This window comes from Oreochromis niloticus, linkage group LG3 (assembly GCF_001858045.2).
Source record: "Oreochromis niloticus isolate F11D_XX linkage group LG3, O_niloticus_UMD_NMBU, whole genome shotgun sequence".
In the NCBI taxonomy this organism is placed as follows: domain Eukaryota; kingdom Metazoa; phylum Chordata; class Actinopteri; order Cichliformes; family Cichlidae; genus Oreochromis; species Oreochromis niloticus.
Genome location: NC_031967.2, coordinates 37,061,341 through 37,076,119, shown reverse-complemented (window position 1 = coordinate 37,076,119; position 14,779 = coordinate 37,061,341). Strand labels below are relative to the sequence as shown.

Sequence of the window (14,779 nt, the reverse complement as noted above, 5' to 3'; positions counted from 1 at the left end):
GCTGTGACAAAACAAATTTCCCACGTGTGGGACTAATAAAGGTTATCTTATCTTAGAATGAAGAAGAAAGGTAATTTAATGGACTTAAATGTGCCATGTTTGCTGATCTTAGTATTTCAGAAACTGATGGGATTTTCCCAAAGAAGCATCTCTAGGGTTTACATAAAATCGTCTGAAAGACAAAATGAGCAGCAGTTCACTGGAAGAAAATGCACTTTTGAGTTCAGAGGAGAATGTAATAACTCAAATAAACACTTGGTAGGGTCAGAAAGCTTGGATCCATCCTGCCTTGTATCAAAATTTCAGGCTGGTGATTGTGTGGGATATATTCTTCGCACACACTGGGGCCCTTAGCACCAACCACAAATATGTAAAACATATTACCACCACCACAAGGCAGTGGAAAAGCATCTCAAAGCTATTAGTAGGCTAACAGTAGCAGACTATACAATTTTTCTTTTTATATTCAGTTTACTGTGTTTTTGCTGTCAGAGTTATGCATTTTGTTGATTTAAAGCAGCTCTTTGTACCTTTAATGTCGGCCGTGCTCCATCCATCCTTCTCCTCTCCCTCCTGTGTCTCCTTATCAGGACACTTGGGCTCTTGCTGCGGTCCAGCAGGGGCAGGTGCAGCATCAGGCTGGGTCGCTGCTTCCTCCTCGGTCCTCTCTGCCTGGCCGTCACCTGGCGGCACAGATGAGTCTCGGTCCTGTGATAAAGTGGGATTAACAGAAGCTGGAGGCAGTGGTTCTGTTTTTTCCTCCTCTTCTGTCTCATCTTTTGTGCTCTCTGGTTTCCCTCTAGCAGATTTTCTTACTGTGGGAGGAAACAACAGATTAATTAAGTTTCATGTCTCAGAGCTCTGACACGACTTTATCCCAGATGCCAGCCATTGGAGAATATATGTATGGATGTTACATATTTAAAATACAAAATATGAGTAACTATATTCCATTATAGTTACCGCTTAAATAGGTGATAATTTATTGAAATTCATGGATTAAACGGCAGTCTTTTTCTGTTTCATATGTTAGGCCTTCTCTACTTTTGGTACATTGCCGGAAACCCAAACAAAGCACACAATAAGAGGGTGTAAAGTAAGCGTCCTGTGTATGTTGGTTGCGTCAGTTACACGACCTGGAGCCAGCACAAGAGAAGCAGCAGTGCACGGGCAGGAATGCATTTCTTAGTTGGAAATTTCAACACCACTTCATATTTAAAGAACAAAGGGATGGGCGAAATCTGAAAGTGCAATGCAAACTCTGCCAGCAAACAAGCTGCTCTCAGTGTCTAAAGCACATGTGTCAAACTCAAGGCCCACGGGCCAGATCTGGCCCGGCGTACTTTTATATCTGGCCCGCGAGATCATTTTATATAGATTTATTATTATTGTTATGCATGGCCCGGCGATATGAGGCGCTAATAACACACAAACTACAGGTCCCAAAATGGAGCGCTGCAGGCACCTTGCCCAACGCTAGGCTAGCTGGGAGCATTCCCGCGTCAATCAAGTCAAACTTCTGTTATTGTGAAGCTAGCCGCTCACAATGGTGGAGAGAAAAGTTGATTCTGAAAGCAGAGCCTTTCAGCGCCAGTGGGTGACTGAATATATGTTTACAAACATTGCCGGTAAACCCGTGTGTCTTATTAGTGGAGCTAATGTGGCTGTAATTAAGGAATTTAATTTAAGACGGCACTATGAGACAAAACATCAGGATAAGCTGAAAAACCTAAATGCAGAAACTACAGAAAGTAGAAGAGCTAAAGAAGAATTTGACATTTCAACAGACGTTTGTCACCAGAGCAAAATCACAAAGTGAAGCTGTTGTGAAAGCAAGTTTTATTGTAGCAGAGGAGACAGCCAAATCAGCCCGGTACTCTGAAGAGCTGCATGATGAAGGTGTGCGACGTCTTGTGTCCAGACAACACGCAGATTTTGGCAAATGTGAGCCTGAGGAGAAACGTATGTCAAAGTGTAACCGACATGAAACTGCCCTGGGACAAACTTGTTGGACTTACAACAGATGGAGCGCCGGTGTTGTGCGGTGAAAAAAAGTGGACTAGTCAGCAGGATGCGAGTAAAGATGCAGGAGGAGAACTGTACCGGTGAGTTATCAGCATATCACTGCATCATACACCAGGAAACGCTGTGTGGTAAAGTCCTAAAAATGGAGCATGTAATGATCACCGTAACGCAAACCGTAAATTTTATCTGAGCTAAAAGTTTAAATCAACGTCAATTTCAGTCTTTTATGTGGGAAATAGATTCAGAGTTTGCCGACATTCCTTATCATACAGAGGTCCGTTGGCTGAGTTGGGGAAAAATTCTCAATAGAGTTTTTGAGCTCAGCAAGGAAATCTGTCAGTTCATGGACATGGCATGTATGATGCGGTGAAGGCATTTCAAGTGAAGCTGTCACAAATGCACCAGTGCAACTTGCCTCACTTTCCCTGTTGCCAAGTAATGTTGAACCAAGTCAGCGCAACAGTGCTCCCAAATACGCACTTTGCTGATAAACTGAGCACACTGAGTTTGCACGGCACTTTGGTGACTTTGAAGCACAAAATGAGAATTTCGAGCTGCTTCACAACCCACTTACAGTTGATGTGGAAACTGCACCTGTGCAGATTCAGTTGGAGCTGCATTCTAATGGGACACTCAAGGGAAAGTACGACACTGAATGGCCCGCACAGTTTATTAGTTCCATTCCAGAAGCAATGCCCCAGCCCTGTTTACATGCGGCTCCAACCTTGTGTTTGCTTTCATTTATTTTTTCTGGGGGCTTTTGGCAGCATGTTCATATTTCTAACTTGCAGAATTTTGACAGGATATATTTTTATGAAGAGCAAAATATTTAAAGTTAAAGTTTATTTTTTTAAGTTCATTTATTCTGGAATTATGTTTCTGTCTGTTCTTATTCATATTTATGTTTAAAAAACATTGTTTTAGTGTGTTCAATAAATGTTTATCTTGTTTGGCCCGCGACCTAAAGTGTGCCTTGACGTTTGGCCCCCTGTGCAATTGAGGTTGACACCCCTGGTCTAAAGGCTCCAACCTAAAGAAACATCTGGAAGTTCTTTTTTAAAAACTAATGTTAGCCTGCTGCAACTACCTTGTTTTTGTTGTGGTAGCTACCTGTGTTATGTGCAACTTCAGTTTCTACGTTACTTATTACTATTACTGAAGGCTACTCGCCACCGAGCTAACATCTTATCTTATGTTAACATAAGTCTTTTCTCCCCTACAGTAAATATATTGTCTATTCAGGGAGATTTGGGCTTACAAGCCAAAAACAAACAGGAATTTGCAGGATGTGATTGCTACATTCATGTAAAAAGCATGACAATATATTAAGTAATCCTAAGTATTCAGAATACGTTACTCACAATGAGTAACTTAACAGAATACGTTACAAAATACATTTTGGGCCATGTATTCTGTAATCTGTAGTGGAATACATTTTAAAAGTAACCTTCCCAACACTGACCGGGGGTCTGCCTGGTTCTCTTCCTGGGTCGACCTCTTGTCCTGGTAATGACCGCCTCCTTCTCCTCAGTCTCTCCCACCTCGTCCACCGTCACAAAGTTGACGCTCTCCTCTAAAACAACAAATCAGAGGTCACAGGCTGGTATTGGCAGTAAAAACTTTCATTTCTTGTTGAAATATACCCAAGTTAAATGCTGTCTTCTAACAGGGCGATGTGCGAAAATCTCCATTTAAATAAAACAATATTTCTGTCAAGTATAAAGTTTCCTGTTTCTCCTAAGGGATGATATAGGATTAACCTAAATATTTTTTTTGTTGAAGTTGAACGAGTTGAATGAAACAATTCTTAGTAAGGTAGATGACTACCTTAGTTAGGCGCACCCAAATTTTGCAGTTTTACATGTACACTTTTTGTTTTGTTTTTTTTGTTTTTTTAAATTTAAGTGTTTATTGAAGTTATGCATAAAATAAAATGTACAGTATTTAATAGCTTCCTTTGTTCTAAGACTCATATGTACAGTAGTCTGGATGACCGTCATCACTTCAAGTACTTTTCCTTCATGCAGGTATGAAAAAAAGGAAAAAACAAAACACACAAACAAAGAAACGTGTACGGATAGATACAGTTTGTAACTATATACATCCAGAGAGAGGGCAATTGAAAAGCCAACACACTAAGTAGCAGTAGCAGATTAGTATGTTATTATAAAAAACAAACAAAATAAACAAATATTTAAACAACCATTCCTTCATTGATGAATATCAGTGATATCTGGCCTTATGGAACTCACACAGCGGAGCCATTTTCCCCAGTGTTTTACAAATTTCTCATACTCAAAATTCACTAAAAAAAGTAATCTTTTCCATATTATGAATGTCCAAAGTTACATCAATACAGCTGTTCAATGTTGGTGGATCCTTTTGGTCAGTGCCTTTTTACTTGCAGCTAGCAGCACACAAAATAAGTATTTATCTATACCCTTTATGTCTGAGGGTATGTATTCTAAAAATATGGATTTGAAATCAAAGTGTAAATATGTACTAAATATGTTTTGCATCACTTTATGGACTTCTATCCAGTAATTCCTAATATTCTTACAATCCCAAATTATATGGTAGTGGTGTGCTGTTTCATAGCCACAGTTCCTCCAACATTCACAACTAAAGCTGGGGTAATGAAAAAACAAGCAAAACTTTTCTAGCAGAACTCCTTCCAAATATGTGATTTTGTACTTCTCCAATGAAAAGAACAAATGTTTTGCCATCCCTCTTCTGTAATCGCCAGACCTCCCTCTTTCTCCCATCTTTCTTTTATATACTTGGTTGAATAATTGCTGAGATCATGAAGACTTTTGCATATTTGTGAGATTACACCTTTCTTAATTTCTGACTTATGAGCATTTACAAAGAGTTGGATAAATGGCCTCACTGTAGTGGGTATTTGGTTTTTAATGTTTCGAGTATAAAAGTTTCTTAACTGTAAGTATCTATAGTGGTTTTGGTTTTCTAAATGAAATGTTTGCTTTAAAGTTTGGAAACTCACAATTTAATCTTCCTTTACAATACCGCATGTCAATATAATTCCTTTACCTATCCAGTTTTTAAAACTAGGGTCTACATGATTTGGTGTAAATTCCAAATCATATGCACACCATTTTAATATTTTTATGTCCTTCTGCAGCTTATTTTCTTTTGCCACCATTTTCCAAACACCTAGTGTGGCCTTTAGCCACGGATTTCTTATTTTGGAAATGTAGTCCTGTAGATTTCTACCTGTATGTGCATATTGGTTATTGTTTTGCATTCAATTTCCTTCCAACACTGCCCTGATCATTGCTGAAGTATAGTTTTGGGGGGAAAATTGATGTCCATACAGACAATATTGATTTGTAAATGATTAACTAACAATCTTAGGTTTGTGCTTAAAATGCGTTGGCACTCTTTGGCAATATTGTAGACAATATTAAACTTAATCATCACATCAGGCAGTGGGGAGAGGGGACACTTGCGCAGTGCATTCATCAGGACATATAATGTGTTTTCTGGATACATTGTGCTTTTTCAGCGTTCAGAGGTTGATGGCTCTGTGTCAGAGCCCTGGCTATGAATTTCAGATGGATCAGGCCTTAACAAAAAAGTTATCAACAGTTCTTTTCATCTTTTCACATTACCCACAGCTACACCCACTTCCGTTGGGCCTAGGCTGCTCACTAGGGCTGGGTATTATCACTGATTTCTATGATCCAATCGATTCCGATTCACAAGGTCCAGATTCGATTCAATTCAACTTAGCCTCAGACAGTCAGAAATATTATAATTCTGATCATTTATCAGTACTGACACTTGTGAGACTTTATCGGAGATGTGAACATCACAGCAGATGCCTTTGTGTGAAAGTAACTGAGAATAAAACACAGAAAAACATGAAGGAAATTTTCCTGGCCTGACTTTTTATAGCAGATAACCCTAAAAATATTCTGCAATTTTGCATAATTTTAAAAAGTTTAAATTTCTTCAGTACTGGACAGCAGAACAGGCTTTCTTGTCCGAGGTCATTTGAGGTATAAAAAAAAAAAAAAGAATAGACGGCGACCGACAGCGCTGTAAACAACGGTAGACTGGTGGGTAATGAGCGAATGAATAATGCAGAAAACAGAGATTTGAGACGGGAAACTGAGAGAGAGAGAGCTGTGCATGAAGTGTGATTTTTATCGTGGTGGAAGCAAAACAGCCAATGTCAGAGGGAATTCATGACGATGTTTATCAAATGTGAAGCGCAGTTTGCTGCTTCTTTTGCTGCTGGATCAGTGAATTTTGTTCTGAGAGAAACAAAACCTGCTACTCAGAATCAAGAAAAAAAAGACGTAAAACAAAGCGCGGACCCGCCAACGCATCAGAATCAGTGAGCTGTCAGCTTTCAGCCCCGACGGTGTGTCCGTGTACAGGCCGTTGGGTGAGAAAGCCGAGAAAGAGAAAGCTGATTCTGATGTGTCGGGTCCGCTCCGTGTTTACGTCTTTGTGTGGAATCCGTTTACCTGTTCTCTCATTTGCTGTTTGGTGGTTGTTGAAATAGTTTTATGAGCTTTAACCTGAGATTCTGGTGTTTCTGGCAAAATACATTTAAAACTCTATTCAGGATTTAATGAATCAATATCGCTTAATTCAAGATACTCAACTCTCTCTATCCACCTGCACTTTCAAACATGCACTAAGGACTACTGGAATATCTGTACTTTCAGAGTTGCAGAGACTTTTTTTTTTTTTTTTTTTTTTACACTCGAACAGCTGGTCACACCGGTGTGACCTAAGGTTTATTTTAGTCACACCATTGAAAAATTTGGTCACAGTTGTGACCAAGTTGGTCGCACTCTAGAGCCCTGCCAACTTGGTCACAGTTGTGTCCGAGGTCACAGTTGTGACCAAGTTGGTCGCACTCTAGAGCCCTGCCAACAAAAACTATGCTGTACACATTCGCTTCTCCTCCACAAAATCTGACCATGCAAATCAAACTCTGTTGAGGTGGTTTAAGTGTGTGACTAGGATGCCTCCTGGGCAACTCCTAGGTGCTGTGTTTTCGGGATGTCCTATTGGGAGGAAGCCCCGGGGCAGATCTAGCAATGAGGATATGACGGAAGTCTGAACTTCCGACTGGCCCCACGACCCGAACTTGAACAAGCGGTTAAAAAATGGATGGATGGAGAATGAAACTGACCTGTTTCATCATGTTTGCGTTTAGCAGATCCTGATGTCTTCTCTGCTTCCTCTTCTACCTCAGCTGCTGTCGCCAAAGTCTAAAAACAAAGACACAAAATCACGACCATCGAGTTTTCTGTTTTTACTAAAGAGGAAACAAAGACGCTCAAATGAATCTCAACATTACCTCTATGTCTGCGGCCTCCACTGATTGGCTCTCCTGTGTTGGTGGGCGGGGCTCCACTGTCCTTTCCCACTCCTCATCATTTTCAACAACCTCATCCAGAGTGATGAGCTCTGCAGGTTCTCCCTTGGTGATCTCCCTGCTCCAGTCCTGACCCTCCACTGCTCTTTCCTCCCCAGCATCATCTGCTCCCACCTCATCCAGAGTAACCAGCTCCTGGGTGTCTTCCTCCAGATTTGTCTTTTCTTCTGGTACTGCAGCAGCATCACTTTGGGACCCAGTGGCCTCTTTAGTATCTGTTTTTGGCTTCTCTTCCTTTGTTGCTGTACCAGACCCGTCTTCAGCAGATAGAGCATTACTAACCTCAGCAGTGTGATCCAAACACTCCTCTTTATCGACCACTTCCGCAGCCATAGCGCCGCATGTGAGAGAGTCTTCTTTTTTACCGAGTGTCTCTCGCTCCTTTGTCTCTCTGTCTGATGTTTGTGCATTTGTTGGGTCTTCTCGGACTTGATCGTCTTCTAGAGAATCTACAATCTGATACAACAGCTCTTCCTCCTCCTCATCTGCATTTTTTGGCGATGCTGAGTCTTTATCGTCTTTAGGCACTGTTGGCTCTTCTGTACTCTGGTCTTTGAGAGGCTCATTGTCAGCCGTCTCATCCTCAGCCGAGTCAACAATCTGATAAATGGCCTCCTCTTCATCAGCCACTTTACTAGATGCAGCATTCTTCAAGGCAGCTTGTTTTTTAGTTACTTTAGTGTCCTTCTTTGGTCTTCCCCTTCTTCTTTTTTCTGGAGTTTTGGCCAGTTCATCCTTAATAATTTCATCCTGCACTGGGTCTACTATTGTAAAGGTGGCATTCTCCTCGCTCTTCTTTGTTGGTGTGCTCTCTTTCATGGGGCCTTTCTCTTCAGTCTGCAGAGGTTCCTCCTTCTTTGGTTCCTGAGAATCTCTGGCAGGTGTCGGCCTCCTTCTCGTTGGTGTCTTGTCTTTTTTTGAGACGTCTTCTTTAGTTTCTCTTCTTCCTCTGGTTGACCTTGTTGTGATGGTTTGTTCGTTCATGGCAGCCTTACCCTCCACTGAGTCTGGGATCTCGGACGTAGATTCCTCTTCCCTGACGGGTTTTATACATGCAACTGTGGAAGTTGGCATCATTTTATCTTCTTTGTTTCCTCTGGCCGACCTCCTTCTACCAGGCCTCTCTGTGGTGGAGACATGTTGAACAAATTCATCTTCAACACAATCCACTACCTCAAAGATCATCTCCTCCTGTGTCTCTTTCTCCTCTCTTTTAGATGTTCTGGTTCTCGGTCCACCCCTCCTTGTTGGTCTTTCAGCTCGTTTAGCCACTTCAGCGTCTTTCTTGGTTTTTTCCTCCTTGTTCTCAGCCTCTGCCTCGGTCTCTGTGGTCTCTGGCTCTTCTTTCACAGAATCAATTATCTGGTAAGCTTCTTCCTCTTCTTCAGTTCCTTCAGTGACTGCTTTAGATACCTCCTGGCTCTGAGTATTACGTTCCTTCCTGTCATCTTCTCCTCCGGTGTGATCATTGACTGAATCTAACTTCTCAGAGGCTTTCTGTTTAGTAACATCTGCTGAACTGCCTTTGTTTTCTTGTTCTTCATTATTTGGAGTTTGGCAAAATGATTTGGAAGCTTTGTTTGATTTTTCTGAGAGCATCTCCTCATTCATTTCTTTTCCATCTGCACTGGACCTTGGAGTTTGGTTCATGCTTGGATCCAACCCTTCTTTTTTATCAGCTGCATCTGGTTCAGCATTGGTATCTTGAATTTTTTCCTCAGACAGCTGCTTTGCTGTGGCACCTTCATCTTTGACCAGATGACTGTCCTCTTGGACTGTACTGGCTTGGTCTTCACTAACGCTGTCTATCATATAGAGAGAAGCATCCGTTTCAGTTTTACTGGACTCCTCTGAGCCTTTATCATCAATGCTGTCCAAGACCTGACTATCCCCCTCATGCAAACTCTGGGTTTGCTCAGGCCCTGATGACTCTGTTTTAGTCTCTTGGTTTGTGTCTTCATCTATCTGTTCATCTGTTGGCTCCTCGTTCGAATCAAGGATCTGGTAACTTTCACCATCATCTTCCTCCTCCTGTGGATATTTCCCCGCATTGTCTTTTTCCCCATCTTCTCCTTTGCTTTTCTTTGACTCTTTGTCTGCGTCATCCTTACATTCAGCCTCCAGAGTCTGTGTTTGGCTCTTCATCCCTAATCCCTCTCCCTCTGCAGGTGGCTGTGTCTCTGATGATGTTTCCATTTTAGTTTGATTTTCCTTTGCTGACACTTTGAGGTCAGACTTTGTTGCTGCACTTTCCTCCGTTAGCTCTGCAGCAGCGGTTGATGCCATCTTTGATGAACGGGTCCTATAACCCGAGGACAAAGAATGCGACGATTTGTCTGGAGGTTTGCTTGGCTGCGTTTTCTCACCAGAAAAGGAAACAGGCTTACTGACACTCACAGAGGATTCGGGTTTGGTGGATTCAAATGAGTCTTTACTTTTTCGTGGTGAGGAGGTTGAACTGCTTTTCTCAGAAGATTTCGTGGGCTCTAATGAGGAAGAGGCTGAGCTGCTGGAGTCTTTGGAGGACCTTGCTGAGGTTCGTTTGGAAGCAGGAGACGCATCTGAGCTTTGCCTTTCCGTATTCTCTGTGGACTTTGGCTTAGTTGAAGAGTCGCTTTCATCATTGGGGTCTGCGTCTGCTGCGTCCTCGTTAATTTCATCAACAGTGACAAAGTGGTCCAAATTGAAATCCGGCTCACCAAAAGGGCGGCTCTTTGAAGAAACTTTCTTCTCTAAATTATCAACTTGAACCTAGATGGAAAAACCAAAAACAGTCTGTTGAGCCATGAAACAGCTTACACTATAATCAGAGTGTAACTATCAATGAATGTCCCTCTGTCCACAAAAACCTCCTATATGATCAGTAACCACATGACCAATTTTCTCAGTGTGATTAAGTGTTTGAGTTAGCCCAGTCGCCCACCGCCACCACCCACAAGAGAAATCCTCGTGGGTCTGATGAACTTTTACCTTTTCGTTTGGTGCGTCTTCATCCTGTGCCCTACTAGGGCTGCAGCTTTTGCTCTGGAAATTAAGATAAGAAAAAAAATTAACTGAGTTAATTTCGTGTTATTCTGACTATATGTAATGATGACCTTCGCTTAATTTATCTGTTCCAGAAATAATGCAAATCTAAAAATGGTATCTTCCTCATTAGTATAGTGGACAGTATCTCCGCCTGTCATGATGGGGAGTGAGCAGTCTCCTTCTCTGCTCTGCCTTCGGCTGATCAGGTGTCGCAGACGTAAACTGCCAGTCTACTACCACATGTGAAATACAGACTTCGAAACCACTTGCCCCGTGATCGGAAGGTCGGGGGTTCAAATCCACTGAACGGCTACCCTGAGGTAACCCTGAGCAAGGTACCATCCCTACACACGGTACGCCTGCTTAGTGGCTGCCCATTGCTTCACTGGGTGAACGGCTCAAATGCAAAGAGAGTAATTTCCCCAGGGGCATCAATAAAGTATACATTATTATTATTATCAGCATTAATTATTCATACAGCCTCCAGCTTTACCGCAACAATCAACAGTGTACTACTATACAATGCTCATATGTGATCTCCAACAGTAGGCTTTTAGTGTCTTAAGATATTTTGGGAAAACACGGTGAAATTTAAAGTGTTACCTCTCTTTCCTTGCTCTGTGCCCTGCATCCTCGACCCTGTCTATGCTCACGAACCGCAGCTGTAATGGCCATGAAAATGTCCTCATTGATGTGAGGAAGTTCTGAGTCTTTTTCCTCAGACTTGACTGGGCTTGTTGCCGAAGGAGCATCGCTAGAAGCGGCGGGGGCGGCGTTTGCATCAGGAGCAGTGACCAAAGTTTGTGGTGGCCCCTCTTCCTTCACTGCTGCTTTCTGGCCTTCCTCACTTGGCTGAGGGGCAACGGTCGATTCTGCAGCCTTCTCAGTTTCCAGTTCGAGGTTAACTGTGTTCTTACCCGAGTCTTGCAGACGCTGTTTCAGGCTCTTCAAACTGAATTTAAAAGCAAAGATGCCAGTAGGTTACTATGAAAAGAGGTTTGTTGTCACAAAATGTTAATGTGAAATAAGAAATTCCATTTCAAATTTCTAATCTAGAGTTGCTTATGTCTAAATCACATTCTTCTCTTTTTGCATCTTTGGGAACTGTTTACTATAGCACAACCTTGAGGAGTGTAGCAGTCATCATCACTGTTTTGACTCTGCCACTAAACCTGAAATAGAAAGATACTCACGACTCAATACGTCCGACTTTACTCCTATGAAGAGGAGAGAAAAAAGCACAAGGTCAGACAAACATGAAGACACTTTAAAAAACACACACATTCTAAAATCAGTGTACTCTTTGTCTCACTTCTGATTGTGGGACACACTTACCAAGAAGAGAAATAGTCCTTGGCGACATTGCTCTCCATCACCTGTGTTAATCCACCAGGTTCAGCCATCTCAATGCATATCTGAGAAAACAGAAAGATATTAAATCAGTGACAGTAAAAATGTTTTCTTCCTGAGGAAATTTGAGCAACACAGTGGTACTCAAAGGGTGCGCTACAGGCCCAATTTGTGAAAGTAACAGGACAGAGGTCCTGGCAAGTTTCTTTATTGCCCTGTACCATAGTACAACTTTTTGGTAAAAGAACAAAAAAATCTTGGTGTTTCAAACTTGCAAATGGAAAATAAGTGCAAACATTTTTCTATACTTTTGCAAAGTTTTTGATTAAAGAATAAAACCACTGAGCAAGAAACAATAAAAGAATAACTTAGTGCTGCCTCAAAGTGCAGGCATCTTCCCTGCTAGATGGGCCAGGACGAAAGGCTGGACAGGTCATAAGATTACCACTTGGTTGAGAACTTGGTGCATTTCACCAATGTTCGCAATGGCATGTAAAATTCAGATTGCCTGCCGCAGGGACTGTCTGAATATTAAAACTTGCTGAACTAGTGTTAAAAAAACAAAGTCTCCTTCAGACTCATTTAAAAAGTTTCTCAATATTAAAAGTCTTGCTTAAAGCTGGAAACCGAATAAAATAAGTCAAACTTAAAAACACAGTTTAAAAACCACGTGATCATCACAGTATAAGAAAGTTACACCAGTTAACTTCAGGGATGTTCTGTTTGACCATTTTCACTGCCATTGCAAAGCTACACAGGTTTTTTTTAATGTCTTTATTTTCTGTGTTAACCACTTATTGCTTTCTTTATCCTCCCTGATTGAATTTTTTCTGATTTTCACTGTTGGTGGAATTCTGCATGCAACTCAGGTTGCATAGGCAGTCTAGCTCCTCCTGAATGGCAGTCACAAGAAGATCTGCAGTGTCTAACAGTGCGGCTTCAAAAGTGTGAAGAAAATATCAGGAGATGGTGTGTTATAATGGTTTGTAGTGATGGGATTTCCGACTCTTTTTAGAGAACCGGCTCTTTCGGCTCTTCAGGTTGTTTTGTTGCTTTAATTAATTTATTATTAACAACAATATAAAAATATGCACAAAAGGAATTACTAATGTAAAAAAAACAAAAACAACAACGTGTTTTTATTTATATATGTTTATATATAAATATATGTCGTAGCCCCTAGAGACAAAGCAGGTACAAACTCCAAAACACATTTCTAGCGTTAACTGAACCTCCAAAACAGAGCTACCTAGATCACTTAAATTACACAATTGAAAGCATATGTGTATTGTTTGTGTATTTATACACAAGCACTCATATATATTCAAATAATTTTAAAAAAAAATGTTCATTTACCTGTTACTACCACACACCAAATCCGGTCGTTGGTACTTGCTGGCTTGTGTAGCCACTAGGTAACAAAAGCTCAACACTGCGCCGAGCATCCTGGAGCACTTCTGTTGTGTTTTGTATGTGTTTTGGAGTTTGTACGTGGTTTGTCTCTAGGGGCCACCGTAAATATACTTTTATTTATTCACTCCACATAAAATGTAATAAATAAATCATATAATACAAAAACCAACTATTCACATTTCAACTTTTAACTATTTAAATTTTCAGCTTTTTCCTTTTAAACAAATTTACAGTGAAACAACACAAAACACTGCAAACCACAACACAATTAAATATAAATTAAAATATGAAAACTAAAAGAAGATGCACATTCTCTGTCATATGGACCTGCATGAATAAACTTTCTGAATCCTTTATCATCCGCAACTGAAAATAGTTGTGGATGATTACTATACCTTTCTAATGTGACGCTGTTGTCCCTGGCTCTCTTTCTTGCTCTCTCCCTCCTGCTCTGTTCCTGTGCTACTGAGTGTAACTACTGCCCTCCCCCTTTTCCCAGCGCAAAGCACAAGGCTCGCGAGCGGAGTGAAGCGGAAAAAAGTGCGAGAGAGTGGGTGAGAGAAAAACAAAACAAAACACGGCTCCCAATAAGGAGCCGGCTCGTGTCGTTCACTTCAAAGAGTCAGCTCTAAGAGCCGTTTCGTTCGCGGCCGACACATCACTAATGGTTTGTTCATTTGCTATATGACTGGAGCTGTTTCTCATTTGGGCAGGTCAGTTTGTTGAGTTATGTGGTTGTGCAGGTGACTTTTGAGTAGAACTCTGTTAAGTAAACCTCTTTTATGGGCCCACTTGGTTCTTAAAAAAAATTGAATTTTTGTAATCATCTTGTCCTTTTGGGGTATAATAAAGCCCGTTTTTTGAAGATAACATTTGTGCCTGTGTGTTCCTGGCTGCTTGGTTCATGACAGGGCCATAGAAGAGCAATGACCATTCAACAGTATGTCTGTGAAGGTTCTCAGTCATCCAGGTCATCGTAGTCAAAGGAGCTAGCAAAGAAAAGCGTCTGGACTTCTTTAAGTTGCTTGAAGACGTTTCACCTCTCATCCGAGAAGCTTCTTCAGTTCTAAGGTCAAATGGCCGAGAGTCCCAGATTTAAACCCAGTGGGAGTATCCCCCCAAGGAGGGACAAAGGACCCCCTGATGATCCTCTAATCACCTGAGCCAAGGTGTGAAAGCGGGTGTGGTTCCCAATCAGCCAGGGTTTTGGGTGAGCTCATTGTGAAACCTGGCCCCACCTTATCATGCGATTTCCTGAGGTCAGATGGCCCAGGATGTGGGTGGGCGTTAAGGCGTCTTAAATGGGGAGGGAACTCAAAACTGGATTATAGTGTAACACAGATGTTCTGTGCGCAGAGATCGTGCCAGGAGTGCGCAATTGCGCACTAGCGCAGCTTAGAGGGAACATTGATTAAGTGTTCCCTTAATTTTATTAAGCAGTGTAAATCGAACCAAACTGTACCAGCTTTGTGGGTGAAATTTAAGACTTAATACCTTCTGAAGTCTTTTCAGAAAAAGATGCATTTTAAGACACCATGACAAGCC

General features: G+C 41.4%; 1 protein-coding gene across 1 annotated transcript in view; it reads right to left on the bottom strand.

The window, feature by feature from the left end:
• LOC102081126 (zinc finger protein 638) overlaps positions 1-14,779 on the bottom strand; it is a 32,805-nt gene that overhangs the window by 1,372 nt on the left and 16,654 nt on the right. The window contains exons 24-31 of the mRNA XM_019351425.2: positions 11,807-11,886; positions 11,665-11,688; positions 11,075-11,423; positions 10,415-10,468; positions 7,367-10,195; positions 7,199-7,277; positions 3,488-3,598; positions 531-815 (exon numbers count right to left, since the gene is read on the bottom strand). Of these exons, the coding sequence (XP_019206970.1) occupies positions 531-815; positions 3,488-3,598; positions 7,199-7,277; positions 7,367-10,195; positions 10,415-10,468; positions 11,075-11,423; positions 11,665-11,688; positions 11,807-11,886 (3,811 nt within the window). The remainder of the gene's footprint in view (positions 1-530; positions 816-3,487; positions 3,599-7,198; positions 7,278-7,366; positions 10,196-10,414; positions 10,469-11,074; positions 11,424-11,664; positions 11,689-11,806; positions 11,887-14,779) is intronic.